Genomic DNA, 20,994 nt, shown 5'->3' with positions numbered 1-20,994 from the left:
CTGGTCCACCATCCGGCGGCTCAGGAGGGGAAAGCAGTGCTCCATCAACACTGTGTACAGTGGGGATGGGGGGCTGCTGACCTTGACTCAGGACGTTGTGAGGTGGTGGAGGGAATGATTTTAAGACCTTCTCAATCCCACCAACACACATTCCAATGAGGAAGCAGAGTCTGTGGACCCTGGTGTTGGCTCTCTCATCTCTGGGTCTGAGGGCGCTGAGGTGGTTAAAAAGCTCCTCAGTGGCAGGGCCCTGGGGGTGCATGAGGTCCGCCCAGAGTTCCTTAAGGCGCTGGATGCTGTAGGGCTGTCTTGGCTGACTCGTCTTGGCAAGGTTTGCATGGACAGCGGGGACAGTTCCCCTGGCCAGACAGACTGGGGTGGTGGTCCCACTCTATAAAAAGGGGACCGGAGGGTGTGCTCCAACTACAGGGGTATCACACTCCTCAGCCTCCCTGGTAAGGTCTATTCAGGGGTGCTGGAGAAGAGGGTCCGTCGGATAGTCAAACCTCGGATTGAGGGGGAGCAGTGTGGGTTTCGTCTCGGTCGTGGAACAGTGGACCAGCTCTACACTCTCTTCAGGGTCTCGGAGGGGGCATGAGACTTCGCTCAACCAGTCTACATGTGCTTTGTGGCCTAGGAGAAGGCGTTCGACCGTGTCCCCGGGGACTCTTGTGGGGGGTACTCCAGGAGTATGGAGTGCCAGACCCCCTTGTATGAGCTGTCTGGTCCCTGTACAACTGGTGTCAGAGCTTGTTCTGCATCGCCGACAGTAAATCACAGTCGTTCTGGTCAGGGTTGGGCTCCGCCAAGGCTGCCCTTTGTCACTGATTCTGTTCATAACTTTTATGGACAGAATTTCTAGGCACAGCCGAGGTGTTGAGGGGATCCGGTTTGGTGTCTCTGCTCTTTGCGGATGATGTGGTTCTGTTGGCTTCATCGGGCCGTGATCTTCAGCTCTCACTGGAGTGATTCGCACCAGAGTGTGAAGGGGCTGGCACGAGAATCAGCACCTCCAAATCCGAGACCATGGTCCTCAGGCGGAAAAGGGGAGCGTGCCTTCTCCGGGTCGGCAACGGGGTCCTGCCCCAAGTGGAGAAGTTCATGTTTCCAGGGATTCCAAATAAGATGTGGCATTTATCCTGATGGAAATAGATGGTATTATTAGCCTGAATGTACATAAAAGTGTTGGCATGAGGTTGGTAACTGGGTGGGTTGTTGGGTCTTTTTTGGAGGTTTGGTGATGCTAAGGAGTGGATTTGAAAAGAAGAATATTTTGCAAAGCTCATCTGCAAACTGTTAAAGAAAGTTGGAACCTGATATAATAATATAGTTTTTCATCTGTACATGCTTGAATAGAACTTAAGCTATTATACAAACCAGGCTGGATCGCTTTTTTGTTGGGTTTTTTTTTTTGGTTCACGCTTTAATTTATTGTTTCCTAAGTCTAAAGCTTTACTGTTAAAACATAATGTATTCTGATTTTCAGCTAAAATAATACAGCTAAATGAAAATTATCCAAGAGTGGTGAGTCAGTATATTTAGTCAAGGGTTGTATTACATACCATGATTTTTTATCTGATCAAAATGTAATAAAGCAGAACGATTTCTTCATTACCAACTGTTTCCAAATGTTAGCAGAGACCAAACAGTGATTATTGCTACATATTAGTTTATTTAATCCAGCTCTGCCAATCAGCATTAACAGGCATGTCTATTTATTCATACATCTGCAGTTGAATCTTAAAACATTTTCATTTAATGAGATAAAAAACATACATTATATAACGCACTGATTAGAAAATACTGACGTTCCTCATTACAAATCTATACCATAGGATTTTATCTGGAAAGCAAAAAATCACTGCTTGATCACTAAAAAACCAAACAAAATTAAAACATTTTACTCAAAGCAAGACATTTACCTGTTCTTAAGGTTGTGTAAATAGAACTGTTTCTCCCCCCAAATAATAATTCACAGTATGAAAAGAAAAGTAATGATATATCATAACATATTTTTCTGATACTATAGCCAGAACAGTAAAATCACCTACTGAAATGATCTCTATGGGTAATAAATCTACCATAACTTGAGTTCTCTTTATTTTAACAAAATGACAATCATGAATACACAAAAGTATCTGTTATAAAAAATAGTCATAAAAGGTGTACAAAGAAAAAAATATACCCACACAAGATTAGAGAATAAATAAAAACGTTGATGTGGTTACAATCCCAGTGTCCTGTGGTAAAGTTAGATATATAGAAAATAAATTAACAATGATTACTGACAGATTTCCATTCAGAGTATCACTGATTAAAGTTTGGAATAAAAATAAGACAGAACCTCACCAGCATTTGCTGTACCATAAAGGCCAAAAAATAGTACCTAATACACGCAGCTTAAAGTACAATAGAGTACTGGCTTCCAGTCGTAGATTTTCAGGGTCTAAAAGGCTCATCAAACAAAAAAAAAAAAAAAAAAAAACACAGCTACAAATAATTAACATTAGCATGATAGTGATCTCCATGAAAAAGTCAACGTAGACTCGGATGAAGCTGATAACATCACTTGAAAGTGACTATATGTATACCTTTTTTTTAATACACAAGTAAAGACCCATACTAAAGTGAGGCTTAGCACTTAACAGGAGACCTAATGCTAAAAATCAATAGGAGAAATAATAGACCATCTGCTCTCACTTCAGAGCAGCAGTTAGCAGCAGCATGCAGCAGTAACGGATATACAGAATGCTCCAAATAAACGTTACTGATCATGATTAATCTGAGGGTACTTCCTCAGCCTACCATTGAAATTACATCAGGAAAAATTACTAAGCAAAGTGTATCCAGAACTGCAATGTTTCAGACAGGAGGTGGTGGTGAATTCTGAGGAAATATAACTTGGACCACCAATCAGGTTTTAGTTTTTGGGATGCTCAACTTCAGTAGAAACAATAAATACAGGTAGGATGAGGCAAGCTGCACACAAAGGCAGACCTGCCTCACCTTTAACAAATACAGAAAGTCTGTCAGTTTATTCCCTGCATGTGAGTCAGTCATCGTATCTCACTTCTGTATTTCCCAATAGCATTACAACACAGTTAATTGTGGCCTTTTTTGCACCAGCTGTAGTATTATATATAGTTAATCTGAACAGATTACGGAATTCAGTAAGAATTAAAATACCAGAAGTATATATTGCAGATGATTGAGACAACACTTCATATATAAAGATCTCAGTCAACAAAACAAAAGGGAAAGTCGTGTACAGAAAACAAATTACATATATTCAATCATGGTCCAGTAAGAACTGAGAGGGAGAAAAAAAAACAATGAAGATCACATTTTTTTCATTTATACACATGCAGCAGGGGGAAATAGCCCTTGTCATGAAAGAAAAAGGAAGTGCAATATGAAAGAAATACAAAGAGAATAATTTAATAATGTCCTATGGCAAGGTATGAAAAACAACCTGTCAGCTAGTAATATTCAGGCTAATAATGAAAGAATAAAGAAAAAACAATGTTATAAAAATATAGGCTTGATGGTAAAATAGATTCTTACAGGACATGCTGTCTCAAAGCTTCATCAAAATCATCATTTCTTTTATCAGCTGTTACGACAGTGAGGCAAAGAGAGGAACGTGGATAAAGCAGTGGTTAAAATTATTCAAATACACAACCCAGATTTGTTGGTTTTTTTCTTTTTAAAAGGAGCCTTTCCCTCAGGTAAAAACTACAATATCACTACAGTCAAAGGTCATCACACTGCCTCGCATCCTGTGACTCTTAAGAAGGAGAAGGCCAATGGGCTGTGTGGCTTAGAGGCAATAAAGAGCCAGGGATCATTACTAATGCTTGAGCAAAAAGTGTGTTTTTTATGGGATGGGTTAAAGCTGTTAACACAAACTTATGAGACCCAGGAGGGAGGCTGGGATGTCTCATCTCTGCTCTCTCATGGAAGTGCACATTACCAGCTGAGGGGCTAGAAATGAGTGCTTCTAGTGGTTTAGCATTATATTTGGAGGGCAGCTGGACATCAAATTAAACTTCATGTGTTCTTTCTCTGCCTAAAAAAGTTGGGGTGGGGTGGGTTATCGCTATGGCACGCATGCATGATCATTGGCATGTAGAAAAGTAAAGCATGGGGTTTAGTTTGACCTGCAAGTGTTGAGATGTAGAAACATTTAGGTGTCACTGTAATGCTGAGATTCTTTGTGCTTCTCAGGTACAACTGCAGTTTGATGGGACTGAATGCGTTAGATTTGTTGGTCCATGACTTCCCAAACACCCCCAGAGGATGCTGAAGTACTTGAATATTTGTCTTTTTTATTTTCCAGTGATTCCCAATTTACAGTGTAATGACAGTACCATCCTCTTCCAGACTCCGCCTCTCCTTTGCTCTGTCTGGGGATGGCGTGGATGAATTGGCATTGGTGTCGCTTAGCAATTCGCTGCTACCGCTGGCAGGCAGGGTCCCATTGGCGCTGATGGAGAAGGCAGAGGTGGAGCGGAGGTTGAGATGTGGTTCATAGCGAGGCAGTAAGGGTGTGCTGTAATTGGAGGGGGCACTCCTGATGGGCTCAGCCTCGCCTCCTGTCTCGATCACCAGGTCCTCATCATCTTCGTCACTATCAAGCTCCCCAACAGGGAAGTTCTGGATGATGTGCGATGGCATGGAGGATGCGGCGCCGTGTGAGGAGTACCCATAGCAGCTAGCGCCACTGTCTGATGAGCGTCCTGAACTACCAGATGCAGCGCCGCCGCCTCCTCCCCCTCCTACACTGCGAACAACATTGTTCCGCTGATTGGCAGGCTTCACAGTGATGATAAGGTTGTGACTGTTGGCAATCATCATGTCGGTCACTTGGTCCAGAGACTTGCCAGCCACCTCAATACCATTCACCTCCAGCACCTCATCGTTAACTGCCAGCAGGCCGGTGCTCTGAGCCAGCCCACCAGGCACTAAGCGAGAGATAAATATGCCCGGGACTTTCTCGAGACCCTGTGTGGTGACCCGTACGCTGGAGCCATCACGGATGTAAAAACCCAATGGCTTCTCCTGACCATGCTTGTAAAGGCGAACACGTCTGTGTGTCTCTGGAAGGATGTCCACATCGATGATGGAAGACACTGGGCGGAAGTCTCTAGGAAGACTGATGATCACCAGCGGCTTTTTCTTGTTAGTGTCAGGTCTCAGAAGAACTGCTGAAAGCCCTGTGTTCTTCTTTCTGGTCAGCGAATCTGTACCAAATGTTGTATAATCAGCTTCCTCTGCAGAATACAAAAGGGAGAAAGTACAGAAAAAGAAATAGAGAAGAGGAAGATTGGAAAAAGAGACAAAAAGGGGGAAGTGTTGCAGAAATTAGGAAGACAAAAAGAAAAAAAGGAGAAAAAAAAGCTGGTTAATTTTCCAGAAGTATCATGTTGAGCTAGTTACATGTTAACATGTTATTCTGGGTGGCATGCTGTTGCATCATGTAGCTTGAATAATGCTGTAACTTCCAGCCCGGGGCTTTGCTGCAGGGTGTTTAAGATGAACATACGCACAAGACATTGATCCTCATAGTTCCCCTCAGGTCATAACTGATGCAAAATGCTGCTTCAGCCAAGAAGTCAGTCAGAACAGCTCTCAGTTCTATATCTGGACTCTGCTATCCACAAAGAGCCTGTACATCCTTCAAGGTGCATACGGGGAGCAGATATGCTGCATTATAAAAAAATTATATTCTTGATCTGAAATGATTTAGAAAACCAGGAAAACCTCACCTCAGATTAAAAATCTTTTCAAAATATAGCTCTCCAAGACAGGTCAAAGTAGTTCTGCTTAACTCAGTGTATATTTGGAAACATATTACCAGTATGTCCTGGAAATAAATTATTCTGCTAAGTATAAATGAACAAATGAATCTAAGGGTTCAAGGAGGTTATGATAATAAAAATGCAGTACAGATAAACTTAATCTAAAGCCTCGTTTCCACAAACGGGTGCAGGTCGAGTCTGAATGGTTAGGGTGCGGATATGGTCTGTAAACTGCAATCTTATTGTGTTTCCACAGCCAACCATAACCTGTACCTGAGAGGCGGAGTATCAGCCGGATAGCAATAGATGCCTCAGCTACTTAATATCATGATGTCATAGAAGCACAGCACTTTCCTTAAATTAGAACCAAAACACAACCCAGAAACAAAGGAGAATGGCAATCATCTAACAGTTTGTGTTCTTTCTACTTGGCGGTGCTTCATAACGCTATTTTAAAATTAATTAAAAATAAATACATTTTAAAAATTGCATTTTAATGACTTCCTGTGAACACCCAAGATGGCAGCATAAACGTCTCAAAATAATGACAGAAATAGCCTTTATACAGAAAACAAGTATACAGGGACCTGCGTGTACTTCTTAATGCTCATTTATGCTCAACGCACAAGACGAATACGCAGACGGACAGTTTTGTCCATCTCCTGCGTCGGTTACGCATGTAGTTTGGTCCGTTTTCACAGAGCTTAGCTATCCATCGCTTGACACAGTAGACGGAGAAATGCCGCTGGAAATAGTGGGGGTAGAGCTAAGCAAAATAGCGACATAGAACAGAACAGAATAGAAAAGAACTTTATTTGTCATTGAAACAAGTGCAATAAAATTACAAAGCACTCCAGTAAGTGCAAAAAAGAATAAAATATAATGAATAGAATAATTGCAACAATCATAATAAATAAGACAAAATACAACGTATAGTAAATAAGATGAAATAGAGTAAAATAGTTAAGCTAGTATAATATAACAGAGTATAATATATAAAATAGTTATTGCAACGTCTTCTCATTCTAAATAAAGACACATGAGGTAGTTTATTAAGGCACATGAGGTGTATAAAGGGTATAAAGGAGGGGTTACTGTGGTGTGCAGAGGTACAGTCAGATGTGTATGGGGTATAGAGCAGAGAGCTCAGCACGCAGCCCTGAGGGGAGCTGGTGCTGACAGCCACAGACATCTGTGGCTATCAGCATATAGTATTCTCCCACTCTAACCCTCTGACTGCGGTCTGACAGAAAGCTGTTGATCTACATGCAGGTGGATTGTGGAAGTCCCACATCCTCCAGTTTACCCACCAGTTTGTGATGGAGGATGGTGTTGAACGCGAGCTGAAATCTACAAAGATCATCATGTTTAGTTCCCTCGCTGCTCTAGGTGGGACAATGACGCATGTAGCGCTCATATACTGTCTATAAAAGATGAATGGAGCCTCCGTGACTTCACCTGTAGGTTTCTGAAGAGCTGAATTGAAACTCACTGGTTCGCACTGTCGCCATCTTGGCAGCGTCACGCGTGTTGTCATTCCCGGAAAATCCAAAATGGGCAGAGAGGTGGAGCTGAGAGTGGGACTGTGAAGGTGGGGATGGATGATTGACACCCATCAAACTCCGAGCTGCCTGAAGCTAAGAGCTAACCCGGAGCAAAGGGTAGCTTACCAGCTAACAGAGGTAGGCGGGATAAAGCTAAGGCGCGCTGTTGGCCGGCTAAAAACCGTGGTTGTGCTGCACTCTCCCTTCTTGCCGTGGATATTGGATACATGTCAATTTAAATGACGCGACCCCAATTATACTGAATTTCAAGATTAAATAACATCCAAAGAAATGTATAATTTTGCCACTGTATAAATGGCTTCATAGGGCTGAGTCCACTGCTAACAATGGAAGCCCAGTGCATTTAAAAAAGGGGAAAAAACAAACAAAACTAAACGAAAACAAATAGATTTTCTTAAAAAAATAAATCTTCAGAAACTAAAAACTTGGTTTATTGGTTGATCAATTGATCAGTTTATTTAAACAATTACCTAAGAAACACAAGTTCTCCATATCTCACTTTGTTTAATTCAAACAAATCTGGTGAGTAAAATATTTAAAGTTGTGGCTTTAAAGTTGTATGTCCTAAAATACTTCATGGCCAGACAGAGACTTCGTAGTATCTTTCTCTCAATTCCAAGAACTTGTTGTTTTTTACACTTTGGAGATATGACATGTTACTAATTTGAGTTATAACATGATGTAATGAAGATCAGCCTGACCTGACAGAGCCAGGCCCATCATTTCCTTTATGTTTTATATTTCCATGCTAGAATTAAAGTATTTCCTGCCTTTATAGCATTTAAAACGCATACAGTACAAGAGTGCTGTCAGAAATTAAGCTTATTAGTCAATTTTCTTAAATATTAGATATTTGTGTTAACTTTAGCATGGAAACTAAAAAGCTGCATTAGCCACAAAATGCCCAGCCAAGGTACAACAGACTAATATGACTAACCAAGAGAAAAACTGAACCATGGGTATCTAATCGTTAACCAGCATAATACAATCAGCTAAACATTAACATTTCTGTGACTTTCTTTTTCTCTTTTCATGTCTGTTTCTGATGTGTCTGATGTTATTTTTACCTTCACTCTTTGAAAAATACTTAAAAAAAGCTGTCACCTTGTTTTTAGTTTCGTCACATTTTTTTTTAACATCTTGTTAAATCTGTTTTTAGAACTGTTTTTTTTTTTTTAGCACTCTATAAATAAAGCCCTAACAGTCTCATATTAAATACTATCCCCTTGAAATGTGTATGTGAGTAATGTGGGAAAGTATCCGCTCAGGTGGCTGATAAAAATTCCAGCTCTCAGGTTCTGACAGGTACGCGCCCAACCGCTCCGCGCTCCATCCCAAAACCAAAACAAAGGATCGATTGTCCCGAGAAAGAGCAGCAGTCTCTCGTTTCAGTTCCCATGAGGCAGGAGTTCAGTGTATACACACTTACTACATCAGTGTCAGGCCTGAACTGATGAACGAAAACATGCGGAAGATAAGTTTCATCATAATCTTGTTCCAATGTGTTTCTTTTGTATGTTCTGCAGTCACAAAGGCACAAAAAGAACCTACAGTTTGATGTTTTAAAGGTCGTTTGTTGCACACACACACAACTTTCTCTATCACTGACACAAGGGCTGTTCTTATGGTGCAGCCATGCATAGGAGAAGGCGATGCTCCACATCTCATTTCACTCTTACTAGAAGTCTTTTCATCTAAACCATCCCCCCATATCCAGTGTATGAAACGGTGAATCTGACAACAGAGTTATAGCTCAGGACAGACAATGTGAATGCCCCTCAGGGCCACTCAGACACTCACATACACACAGTAGAAAAGTGATACTGCTCTGCTGTAAGTATACAGCTTCCTGCAAGTAAGTGTCAACAACACATGAGTGAGTATGGAAGTACATGCACGCAGACATTAATTTATAATAAACACTCACATGCAACACACACACACAAGGTTTATCCCCAGTATGCGATGATGCCTGAGCCCTAATGAGCATCTGCACTGAGAAACCCAAGACCCTGCAAAACCATAGTTGCATTAGAGCTCATTATAGGGCACAAGCTAAGCTCTCAGTCTAATTCGTTACTGATGCCCATTGGCAGTTACTAATATGATCACACTAAACACACACTTCTTCATTTGTCTAAATGAAACTTCTCTTTTTTGCAAAATTTTCATGCAAACCAGAAAATTAAAGGAGGACAAGACCCCAGCATTCAGCAACTGACCAGTAATGAACACGGCAACGTTGAGTAGGCAACCCAAGCTGACAAAAGGAAACCAGGCATCTCCAGTAATGAGAAAACTATTTCAAATTAAATAAAGAATAAAACCAATAATTTCACTTTGTCACAGTCACACAATGAAACACACTTTACATCCCGACTTTTATTGGCAAGTACATTACATGAACATAAAGTTTGCTGCTCATTCAATCAGCCCCATAGTATTACAGGATTACAATTCTTGACATACAGAAAAAGAGGACATGCTGTAAAAACAAGTAAGTAAACGTCAGTAGATCTTTTCACAGTGGATCTAATTTTTTCCTACTTTAAGATCTGTACTAGGTTTTTATGCCAGTGAGCATGGGTATCAGAGAATGCATCCCGCAGCTGAAGATTTAATTGTGAAACAATCAGTGAGGCAACAGCATAAGCATTTAATTTATGCTTAGGTTTTTTTAGAATCCGAACAAAATATTGATGTAAGCAGGGAACGAATTTGTTGAACATTTCAAATGCAACAATACCACATTTTTACAAACTACAAACTACAAGTACAAGTACTTACATTTGAGTACTTGCCGATATAGAGCACCGATATGATTGTAATAATGATTGCGGTTACTACTAAAATTTAAGGTAGTTATAATTGCACACATCCATCTCCATCCTGACAAAACTATACAGAGGAAACTGATAAACCATACCTGAAGAGAAAAACATTAATATACTTCACTCTCCAGAGATGCATTAATGCACGCATTTGGTTCAATACTCATTACAGCCACTTTTTCAGTAGCCTCTTCACTGCTAGTGTATAAGCAGTGAAGTGGATGTCATGTGTATATAGAAACTTCCTTTGCTTCCATATACAGAAACAATATCCCATCTAATTTCATACATGTGAAATTCTTAATTTCCCATCTATGCTTTCCTGCTGTGTAACAATCAAAACCAACAATTCATAATTTCCTGATACCTGTTGTCTCAGGTGCGTCACAGAAACCTGACACTGTGTCCAGGTGAAACATGACCAGGAAGTAGCTACACAGCGGTCCTAAGCAATGTCATTATCACTTCTATAAATGGGACTATAGCAAAGACTACAAAAAAGGCTTCACACTAAATACAACTAACTACTACTAAAAATATATTAATTCATACTGATTATAAAAAAGACAGCCTTACAACTGCATATGATAAGGAAAAGGCTAATAGTGTGAGAAAAAAATCCAACAAAAGAGTTGACATGTTAGAGGTTACGATGGTCTGGAAAGTCAGGTTTGTTGATGACAAGCGGGGATGTTCCCTACACAGCCAGTGCCATAGTGCTCTGAACACGGAGCAATACAAGAGGAGGAGGAGTATAGTGAAGGTTTGTAGGTTATAAACATAGGTGGTAAAAAACTAAATACAAGAAAAAGGACAGGCAGAAATACAGCAAATATGCAAAAATGGAGAGGGAACAAAAGAAAAACAGGGGCATAGGTGATAAAAGAAATACTTTCAAAGGAGTACATTCCCGGAAGGTTACTATTCCTGGTGTGGTGAGCATGCCTCCCTGGCACAGCCCAGATAAAAGAGTCTTAATGCTGCTGATAAGAGAAAGAGCAAGAAATGGAGGAAGGGAGGTCAAAGAGAGATAGCTGCGGGGAGGGAACAGAATAGGACCAGTAATGATACACAATAAAGCAGAGTGTGCTCATATCAGGTGTGTCCTGATATGAGCAAGGTTTTTATGAAGCAGTTGTAGAGGCTTCCAGAAATGTGATGCAAGCTTAAACAAAGAAAACTAAGATATGTAACTGAGCTAAAAATGTGAGGAATTAGCCAAATCTATTATTTAAAAGGCTCCTTATCATTCAGACTCATTATCCTGCTTCTAGGCCTCCTCATATAACCTCAGACATAAATCCACTATTACACTCAACAGCGGTCCTCTATTACTCTCTCTGGACAGGAGTGATTTTTCAAGAAATGACTAATTTAAAAGGACTCTAACAAGAAAAAAAAAAAAACAGTTTCAATGTAGCTGTATGTAGTTATAAAACAACATTTCATTTCCCATTTTAGAGTCGTGCAGTACTACAAAGATAAAACATGTCCCGCATAACTTTCTGAGTCACATTAGAAACTGTTCTCAGGAATATTACAAATATCAAATTTACTTTGGCCGTGAAGATAAATGAAAATGAATTAGAGCTTGATTTTAAAATTAAAGTTATACTTAAATCTGTAAGAGAACCACTGCATCTAATAAAATGTGCCATTAACAGTCAGCAATGTTAACATTTTTCTGTATAACTTACAGAGTTAGCACTGCAGTAATCAGCAGACTAATGCAGGTGGTGCAGCAAACAAGTGTTCAAACCATTTAAAAAGTATATTAGTGAAAGCAGTGTATTCACTGTTACTTGAGAGGTAAAAATAAATAAAAACATATCTGACAATGTTGACATGGTTGACATTGCATCACCAAACCTAAAACATGAAAAACTGTGAATTGTGGATACAAATTAACTTTCAAGAGTCACATGTCAATTGACATGTTAAGCCAAAAAAAAAAGAAGAAAAAAAAAAAGTAGGGCTGAAGGATTAATCGTTTTTAAATCTAAACTTAAGACATTGCGAGTGACAAATCACAAAGAGCACAATTAATTTACATGTTAAAAAAGCACCTGATCCAGGTTTCAAACCTGCAACATCCACGGTTTTATAAATCCATTTGATATATGTTTGAAAAAAACATGTATCATAAAATAAACATGTATCGTAGAGCACAATAGTGATGCTAGGCTGAAGGGTGAGTTGATTTTTGCCTACAGTTTGTTTTGTTCTTGCCAAGTGGTGTTTGTTTACATGGTAGCCTAGTCCTACTAGTTTCTGAGCTACCTAAAGACCAATTTCCACTGGGGCCGTCCAGCTGAATGTCAACTCACACCGGCAGCGTGTCAGACGTGGAATGCTCAATCCTAGTTGGAAACACAGGATCACAAAATCACAGGAGAATTTGAGAATCTTGTAATTCTCCTCTACCAGGATAAATATCTCGTCCTTCCATAATGAAAACAAAAACAAACAAACTCAGAGACCCCCTGACCATTACTGGCATAATGTTTACATAGTTCAGGGATCGCAAATCTGCACTAGGGCTTTTATTTTTAAATTTACCGGATGCTTTACAATGTTCATGTGTCTGACTTCCTGTGTGGCCTTTTCTGAACTGCTGAAACCGTGGCGCAGTCAGAGCACGGCACACACACACCTGGTGGAAATTGGATGCAAAACTCGTGGTGTACTATTCCCACCAAAAGAAGCTATATTATTCTATTTATTTATTTGTTTTATTTATTTTCATCAAAAGGTTATTTAAAGGTTTATCAGATTTTTTGGGTCACTTTAGTCTATTCTTTATGTTTGTCAGTATTTATTGACAGACTTACATCAGACTTGCATTTTCTTTTTTTTCAAAAACTTTCAGTTATGGTTAAAAAGGTGGTTGAATAAAGGGTTGAATATGAATATAGTGTTTGTGTCTTCTTTATTAAAAGTAGGTCATTAAGCAGTAGCATAAAGTGGTCAGGGCTGCACTTCAAATAAATTTAACTTTTTTTAATTATCAATAATCTATAATTAATGATAAATATTAATATGATTCAATATTTTTATTGCAGCAATATGCTTTTTTCTATATCATCCGGCCTTACTGCAGTCCAGAAATCATGTAGGGAGAAATAAGACAACAACATTAGGCTTTTAAGTTTTAATAACAAGGACAAAGTAGAAATCTGTTCTGGAGGAAAGTGAAGGCGTTCATAATCAACTTTGTGTCCTTGTTCGATTACAGAGCAGTTTATATTTTGATGTCATGTGATAATCTTCCATCTCATACAGAAAATATATATCTGGATGGAGCTGGAATTGGAATTGGAACCAAATTGCAATGTGGGTCAGAAAAATCACAAATTGATTTTTTTCCCACATATTGCTCAGTCCAACTTTGAAGTGCCAACTCAGTGAAACTGTGATAAAAACACATTTGTGTATGTCAGACTTCATGATGCATTTAGGTGCCCACCATTAATCAAAAATTCTTAAATGGCCACGTCTGATTTTTCAAGCTTTGAAATGCAGATGTCTAATGGTAAAGCAGCCACAATGTTTTGTCCACCCCTAAATCACATATGTGACTTGCAATTGGAAAACCGGCAACCTGTCGGCCTGGCACAAGTCCTGAAAAATAGGAGTAACTGCTTGCATTTTGAATAACACTAAACCCTGAAAGCATAAATTACAACAATGTGTAAGGATATAGTATTGACTGTAATGTTAATGATGTGACATTGTAATTGAATGAATGAATCCAAACTACTATCATGTGATTTTTTTTACAAACTAAACCTCCAGTTATCATAAACCATAATCATAAGTATTTTCTCTCTTTCCATTTTCAGAATTGGCAAATCATCAGATACTTTGATGAGAATGGTACAAGACCACGCTTAAGAAAAAAGGACTCACGACCACAGACAGACTGTTAGACAACTGTTAGCAGAACTTTGCAGAAGACAATGCCATCATGTTGCCTGGCCGACATTCAGGCCATAGGGATTGGGATGTAAAGTTGATACCAACGCAGGGGTCCAAGGCCTCAGTGTGGAGACTGCATTTAAAATCTGCTAAGGAGCTTGGTATGTGTAAAAATGGTTTTCTATAGCAGCCTTTCTCATGTGGGGAGTTAGGACCATATCATCGTAAAAAATAGACATCAAATGAAAACCAACTTATGTTGTTTTTTTGTTTTCTTTAACGCATGGCTCAAAAAGGTTGAGAATCACTGTTCTATAGAAGTAGTCAAATGCTTCTACTGGCCAGTTGTTAAAAACCATTGATAATTAAAATATAATAACACATGGGCATGGGTTATATGTGTCTTTTCAGGGGAGCATGCAGTTTGTAAACAAGCTTCAAAGCATTGTGGAACCAGCTTCTCCCGCACATCAGAAACTGCATGCCTCGTGCAGATCTCTGCTGCCAGTGCCAATAGAACAACCAACTCCTTTGGAGCACAAACCTTCTGAAGCAGTCAAAAAAAGCCCAAAAAAAACAAAACAGGACCATCGTGACCTTGTGCAAAAACAGAGAGGTCTGCCTACACTGCTGTCTGCAGAAAAACCTGCATGACCTCTCAGTTGTCATTTTGTCTCTCCCCATCAGCAAGCAAGAAGATCAAGATGTATTACAGTTTTGATTTTGCACAGCAGACACTATTTATCACACATCACAGATTATTTCCATTTATTCATTTATTGGACTGGTATAAAAATGACACAGAACTTTTTTTTTTGTCTAATCCTTTCTTCCATCTGTCTTTTTCAGATGCATCAAATCCTCTTCAGCCTGGGCCAATATACTTCCTGGTACCACGGAAATGTGGTCTTTTTGGTGTCTCCTGTGAAGGGTTGAAGAAACATGAATTTCTTGATCGATGAAGGCATTTCATCAAGTAAAGGGAGCGATGAAGTCATCAACTACATGCATCATTTCTTCAACAACGTTGGCTCTTCATTGTGACAACTGCAGTGGGCAAAGTAAAAACAACTCTATGCTCTGGTATGGCGCTTGGCAGGCTGGAGCAAGTGGCAACCTCTGGCAGTAAAATGTGAAGCCTATGTAGAAGTACAAAAAATTGCGGTTCACTCCTCATCCACTAGGGGCTGGCTCCAAAACAAAACAAATCCCCATTGACTCCCATGTTAAAAAGCCCAACTTCACAGCAGAAATAAACATGTTTAAAGCCTGGTACAAAAATCCATTTTAGGATTAATAGGTCAAGTTTACCTTCATGACAACTGTGAAGGGGGTGAATTTTTTTCTAACTCATTTGTTTGGATGTTATTTAATCTTGAAATTCGGCATAATTAGGGCGGTGTCCTTTTGACTGACAGGTGTCCAATATCCGCGGAAAGAAGGGAGAGTGTAGCACTAACGCGGTTTTTAGCGTGTTAACAGTGCGCCTTAGCGTTAGCCCACCTATTAGCTGGTTAGCTACCATTTGCTCCAGGTTAGCTCGGTTAGCTATTAGCTACTGGCAGCTTGGAGTTTGATGGGTGTCAATCACTCACCCCACCTTCACAGTCCCCCTCTCATTGCCCATTTTTGGATTTTCCTGGGAATGACGACACACGTAACGCTGCCCACATGGTGACGATGGGAACTGCCCAATGAGCTTCAATTCAGCTCTTCAGAAACCTACGGGTGGACATCATGGAGGCTCCCTCTTTTACAGTCTATGGGCTAGACACAAGCTTCGTAGTATCCAGTTCCTGATTGTTGGCCACACCACTGGAGTTTTGGACTAATCAAACAACTGTTTTTGAAGACCAGGGTCAACACTTTGGCAGACATAAAAATCTATTTTTATAAGGATATGTCAAGGATATGTACGAAAACTAACTTACTTTCATTGTGGTCCTTGCTGTTATTAGGTAGTGGAAAATAGTTCTCCTGAGAGTTGCCTCAACACCCGACAGCTAGTTGGAACAGCAGATGGCAGGGCGATAATCAAAACTTTCGACTCGTAGTTGCACCTGAGTCTTTACTTCTGAAAGCTCCCACAGATCCAGAGTTATCAGCACTTCAGGTATTAATATTCAAACTCCACGAGTATGTGTATATACACTTTGTGAACAGTTATTAGGCAAGTTGTATTTTGAGGATTAATTTTATATTTGAACAACTACAGTACTCTCTATCAATCCAAAAATGTTAAAAAACCTCAAACCTTTATATTTACGTAAGTAAAAGTGTGTTTTCCATTACCCCTGAATTGCACAAAACCTAAATATCTCTATAAAAAAAAAGGTAATGGAAACACCTACATTTTGAAAAACCTCTCAAATATAAAGTTTTTACGCCCTTATGAGGTGGTTTTTCAGATGTGTCGATATAAAAGTATAACACAAAAGTGTAATGGAAACACGTTTTTTTTTTTACATATAGACATCCCCGGACGTAAGGGGTCACAAGACCAGTTTGTTTCAAATACAGATGGCGCTGTATGAGTAGCTGCAGGAGGATGTAAATCTTTTTACAAACAATAAAAAAGATATATATACCTGCCATCCTTGATAGCAAACAACAGCGAAATGCAATAGTTTTACAAATAATTAAAATTCTCTTCCTCTTCAAAGTGGAGTCTCGCAGGACGAGATTTTACGAGAATAACGGCTAATGCGCTAAACACCATTCAGTGGAAACACCTGCAAATCGCAATTGCACTTTCTCAAAATTTTAGAAATATCGCTTTTATTTTGCAAAATACTGTAATGGAAACACAGCTGGAATGAGGTCTTGGCTTTCTTAGGAAAAAATCTGTGTGTGCATAATTATTGGGCAACTAAGTGTGCTGAATTATTATGCAACTAAATGGAAAATAAAAACTTCCCCATCTTACTTGTTTATTTTCATTTGTTAATGTCAGAATAACAAAAAAAAAAAAAAAATTTATAAATTAACATTTCTGACCAAAAATCAATCAATCAATCAGTGACAAATATACGCACTCTTCTTTTCAATAATGGTCATAAGCCTTTCATTCATGGAGTTTGTCAGTTTCTTGATCTGTTGACGATCAACCTTTGGTGCAGCAGCAACCACAGCCTTCCAGACACTGTACAGACTGGTGTACTGTTTTCCTTCACAGTAAATGTCCTGATTAAGAAGCACCCACAAGTTCTCAGTAGGGTTTAGGTCAGGTGAGGAATGGGGACATATTCAAGGCCTTTACTGGCTAGCCGTGGAGTACTTTGATGCATGCGATGAAGCATTGTCCTGCATAAAACTCTTGGACCTGTTGAAATATGCAGACTTTTTCCTGTACCACTGCTTGAAGAAAGTTTCTTCTAAAAACTGGCAGTAGGTTTGGGAGTTAATGTTGAGTCTATCTTCAACCCGAAAAAGGTCCAACTAGCTCAGCTTTAATGATACCAGCCCATAGCAGCAACCCACCTCCACCTTGCTGGCATCTGAGTCAAAGCGGAGCTCTATATCCATTACTGATCAAGTCACAGGTCCATCCATCTGGTCCGACAAGAGTCACTCTCATCTCACCAGTACTTAAACCTTTGAAAAATCTGTCTTCAGACATTTCTTAGGCCAGCCAACATATGTGTCTTGATCAGTGGTGGTCAGGTTTCAGCCCTCCTTACCTTGGCCATGTCTCTGGACACTTAGCACCTTATACTTATGGAATGAAGCACTGGAGGATAATGGGTTCCTGGTAGATGTTTGACTTTTCTCAAATCTTTTGCATTTAATTTTTGTCCTTTTTTCTCAAGATGTTTTACTGTTGACTATTTGCAACAAAACGTTTGATGGTTCAGTGATCACGCCCCATTATTTGAACAATTTCTAGAGTGTTGCATACAATTTTTGACCTTTCAGAGTTAGTTAAGTCTGTCTTTTAGCCAATTTTGCCTAAGGATAAGAAGCTGCATAATAATTTTGCACACCTTAATATAGGCTGTTGATCTCCCTAGGTCACACCCTCCCTTGTTAGACAAATAAACATCAACTAATATGCTTAAATCCAATAAGTTTTTAAGCTTGGAGTTGGAAAATATCAATGAAAATGTTGATATTGCCAAAATATTTACTTGTCTAATAATTGAGCACACAGTGTAAAACAATGATTTGGGTAAGATTGTATTTTCTGAAAAAAGTGAGCAATGTTTTTAATAACCTGTTATATGCTTATATTCTGTTACAGCTTTGATACCAACAGGCCTGAAGTGGGGCTTGCTAGAATTCACAGTGATGCAGAGCCTGTCAGGTTTCAGAGTTTTGCCCCCTGTTGATGGTCTTTCTGTCCTGGCCCCACCTGATTGACCATGGACAGGCAGACATGTCTCTATGTAAAGATTAGGTCATTCTGTTCGGATGAGGCAAAAGACATTACAGGCCCAGCACCAAAAGTCATATCCCAGAAGAGCACATAAACAAGGATCATGGTGTGATATCACTGATATCATTTAGACTGATGGACAGAACACAGTGTGGTTACAGTCCCTTGTAGAGTTTGAAGCTGGAAGAATGTGGGGCAATATACTGTAGATATGTACGCAACATTTTGTAAAAATTTAGGGATAAATGTCTTGCTTGTGGCTTAACAAAAGGCAAATTATTACATCCGTATTTCTCCCTTATTAGTTCAAAAAGTAGTTAAGGTTATAACATTAACATTAATTATAACCCTTTGTCTTTCTGTGGACCACCTGGAATTTCCTCAAGGAGGGTTCCCAGACTCCCAGAAATCCATGTTTTAGACATCATTGGAAAGCTTAGAAACTACACTTTAAGAATCTGTTAATAACTTAGAATGACCCTCAGGAGACTTGTTCTGTTTTTTCCATGGCTGGACACATATATTATTGCATGCATTTTTGGTTGATGCAGTTCGTGAAGAAGTTCTCATTTCATTCAATTTAACATAACAAAAAATATGCCGATGACCAATAATCCTTCCAATCTATGGACTGGCACTCAACTGTTGTTTTACAACAGACTACTAAGATCATTTTCATTTAGGTTTAAAACTCTACTGAAGGCAAAAAAAATGATGAGCTAATTAAGCACCAAAACGAATACTTTTGGTTTGGAAGCTACATATTAGAGCTTGTTGACGATGGTACACTGAAAGGAATTCATAGATAAACTTCTCAGTAATTATGCCTCATATCGTTCATATCAATATCAGGGTGGCCCCAAGCCCAGGTGACAGAAGGAATGATTTATAATTAAAAATCTGAAAGAAAGAAATAGGTCAGTTTGCACACAAAAATAAAAAGGAAAAACCAACTAGTTTTCATGTTTGGATATCTTTCAGTCCTTTGTTAACAAATATCTACTTTCTAGCACACACAAAAAAATATGAACAAAAAAGGTGCAAAAACAAGATATGCTTACATTCTTCAAAGAACAGAAGGATTTCTCCAGCAGCAGTTTTTTATCAGCTGGCATTTGTGATGTCTGAACAAAGTTCAACAGTGTTGTCACACATTCACCTGGTACAAACACCATGCATTCCTTCATGTTCCTGTACAATGTGAAACTTGCAACCTTTCGCTCCATCACCTTGTAGGGCTTTTTTTTTTTTGCTTTTCAGTTTCCCCCTTGTGGAGTAGTCAAATCCACAAGAGGTCAAATTTTCCTTCTTTATGCCTTCAGCCTTTCAGCTTCCCCATTACCCATACCTCCTCGACAGCTTAGCCTCTTCTTAGTTCTTCATATTTCTTATGCATATCCTTCTTTCTCTGTCTGGTCATTCAGCTCTCTTTATAAATTTCACGCAGAGAAATTCTGACAGCCTCTCCAGCAGTCTGGACTCCCACAGACAGCTCACTCCCTACGCCCATCCAAAAAACTCTCCTGCACACGAGTGTTATTTCAGGAGAGAGAGGAAAAAGCATGGATATATGTATGCAGCTAGCTATCTAGCTAGGTTTACGAGCGTTAACAAATAGAAATAAATGCGAGACGTCCATTTTAAGTAGTTATTGGCCTCAGAAATGACGATATTGAGAAGGAGACAGATTGTTCAGCTTCGCGTGTTTCCAGATGGGACATAAAATTCTTAGTACACCGAACCAGGAAACTTCTCCAGCTGCTCTTATTACTGAATAAGAGCATACATTAGGCAGATAGTTCTGTCTGTTTTACAGGTGGTTGATGCAGCTATTTTCAACATGCGCTCTGTTTGCTGGTGGGAGTATAGCTCATCTGTTTGCACATGTGGCATGTAGGAGACACGATGTGACGTAATAACATGTCAACATGATAATTAAAAAAAGATTAAGCTGTTTAGATTTTATAATAAAAGAAAAAATATATAAACCTGTTATAAAAAAAAAAACCTAAATAAGATAATATGAAATAATTTAATGAAAAAATATATGATATTAACAGGGTAAAATAAACAATCTTCTAGGGGTGGCGGGGGTTGATGTCAGGGGGCTGGGGCAACCCCCTAAAATATTGGTCGAGGAAACACTGTTTTTTTAGTTTATGAGAGCAGGTCCCTGGCTCAAAATAAAAAGCTTGTTGAGAGACAAAAATCACAATGAAGTTAAATTTAGCAGAGTTTACTTAAATCCTAATGTTGCATGATTATGTTAAATTCATTATTTAGTGTTTTACAGATTCCAAAACATCACAATATATATTGTGTTTCAGGATGGATGGATGGATAGATGGATGGATAAATAGATAAATAAATAAATAAGGATATCAGTTGTAGACCACATCATCCAGCCTTACTTGCAGCCTTCATAAAATCTAATAAAGTAATTTAACAAGGAGTAGAAAGAGTGCGGTTTTGGCTTGTTAGCCATCTTTCAAACTGTCTCCTCT

The 20,994-nt window shown here is 39.1% G+C and overlaps 1 protein-coding gene across 1 annotated transcript in view; it reads right to left on the bottom strand.

Annotated features, from left to right (window-relative positions):
- Window positions 1-1,652: 1,652 nt before the first annotated feature.
- The window catches only part of pard6b (par-6 partitioning defective 6 homolog beta (C. elegans)), a 30,137-nt gene continuing 10,795 nt past the window's right edge, over window positions 1,653-20,994 (bottom strand). The window contains exon 3 of the mRNA XM_042004807.1: window positions 1,653-5,273. Within this exon, the coding sequence (XP_041860741.1) occupies window positions 4,351-5,273 (923 nt within the window). The 3' untranslated portion in view covers window positions 1,653-4,350. The remainder of the gene's footprint in view (window positions 5,274-20,994) is intronic.

Source organism: Melanotaenia boesemani, chromosome 13, assembly GCF_017639745.1.
Source record: "Melanotaenia boesemani isolate fMelBoe1 chromosome 13, fMelBoe1.pri, whole genome shotgun sequence".
In the NCBI taxonomy this organism is placed as follows: domain Eukaryota; kingdom Metazoa; phylum Chordata; class Actinopteri; order Atheriniformes; family Melanotaeniidae; genus Melanotaenia; species Melanotaenia boesemani.
The sequence above is the reverse complement of the archived record's forward strand: the minus strand, read 5'-3'. Positions and strand labels throughout refer to the sequence as shown.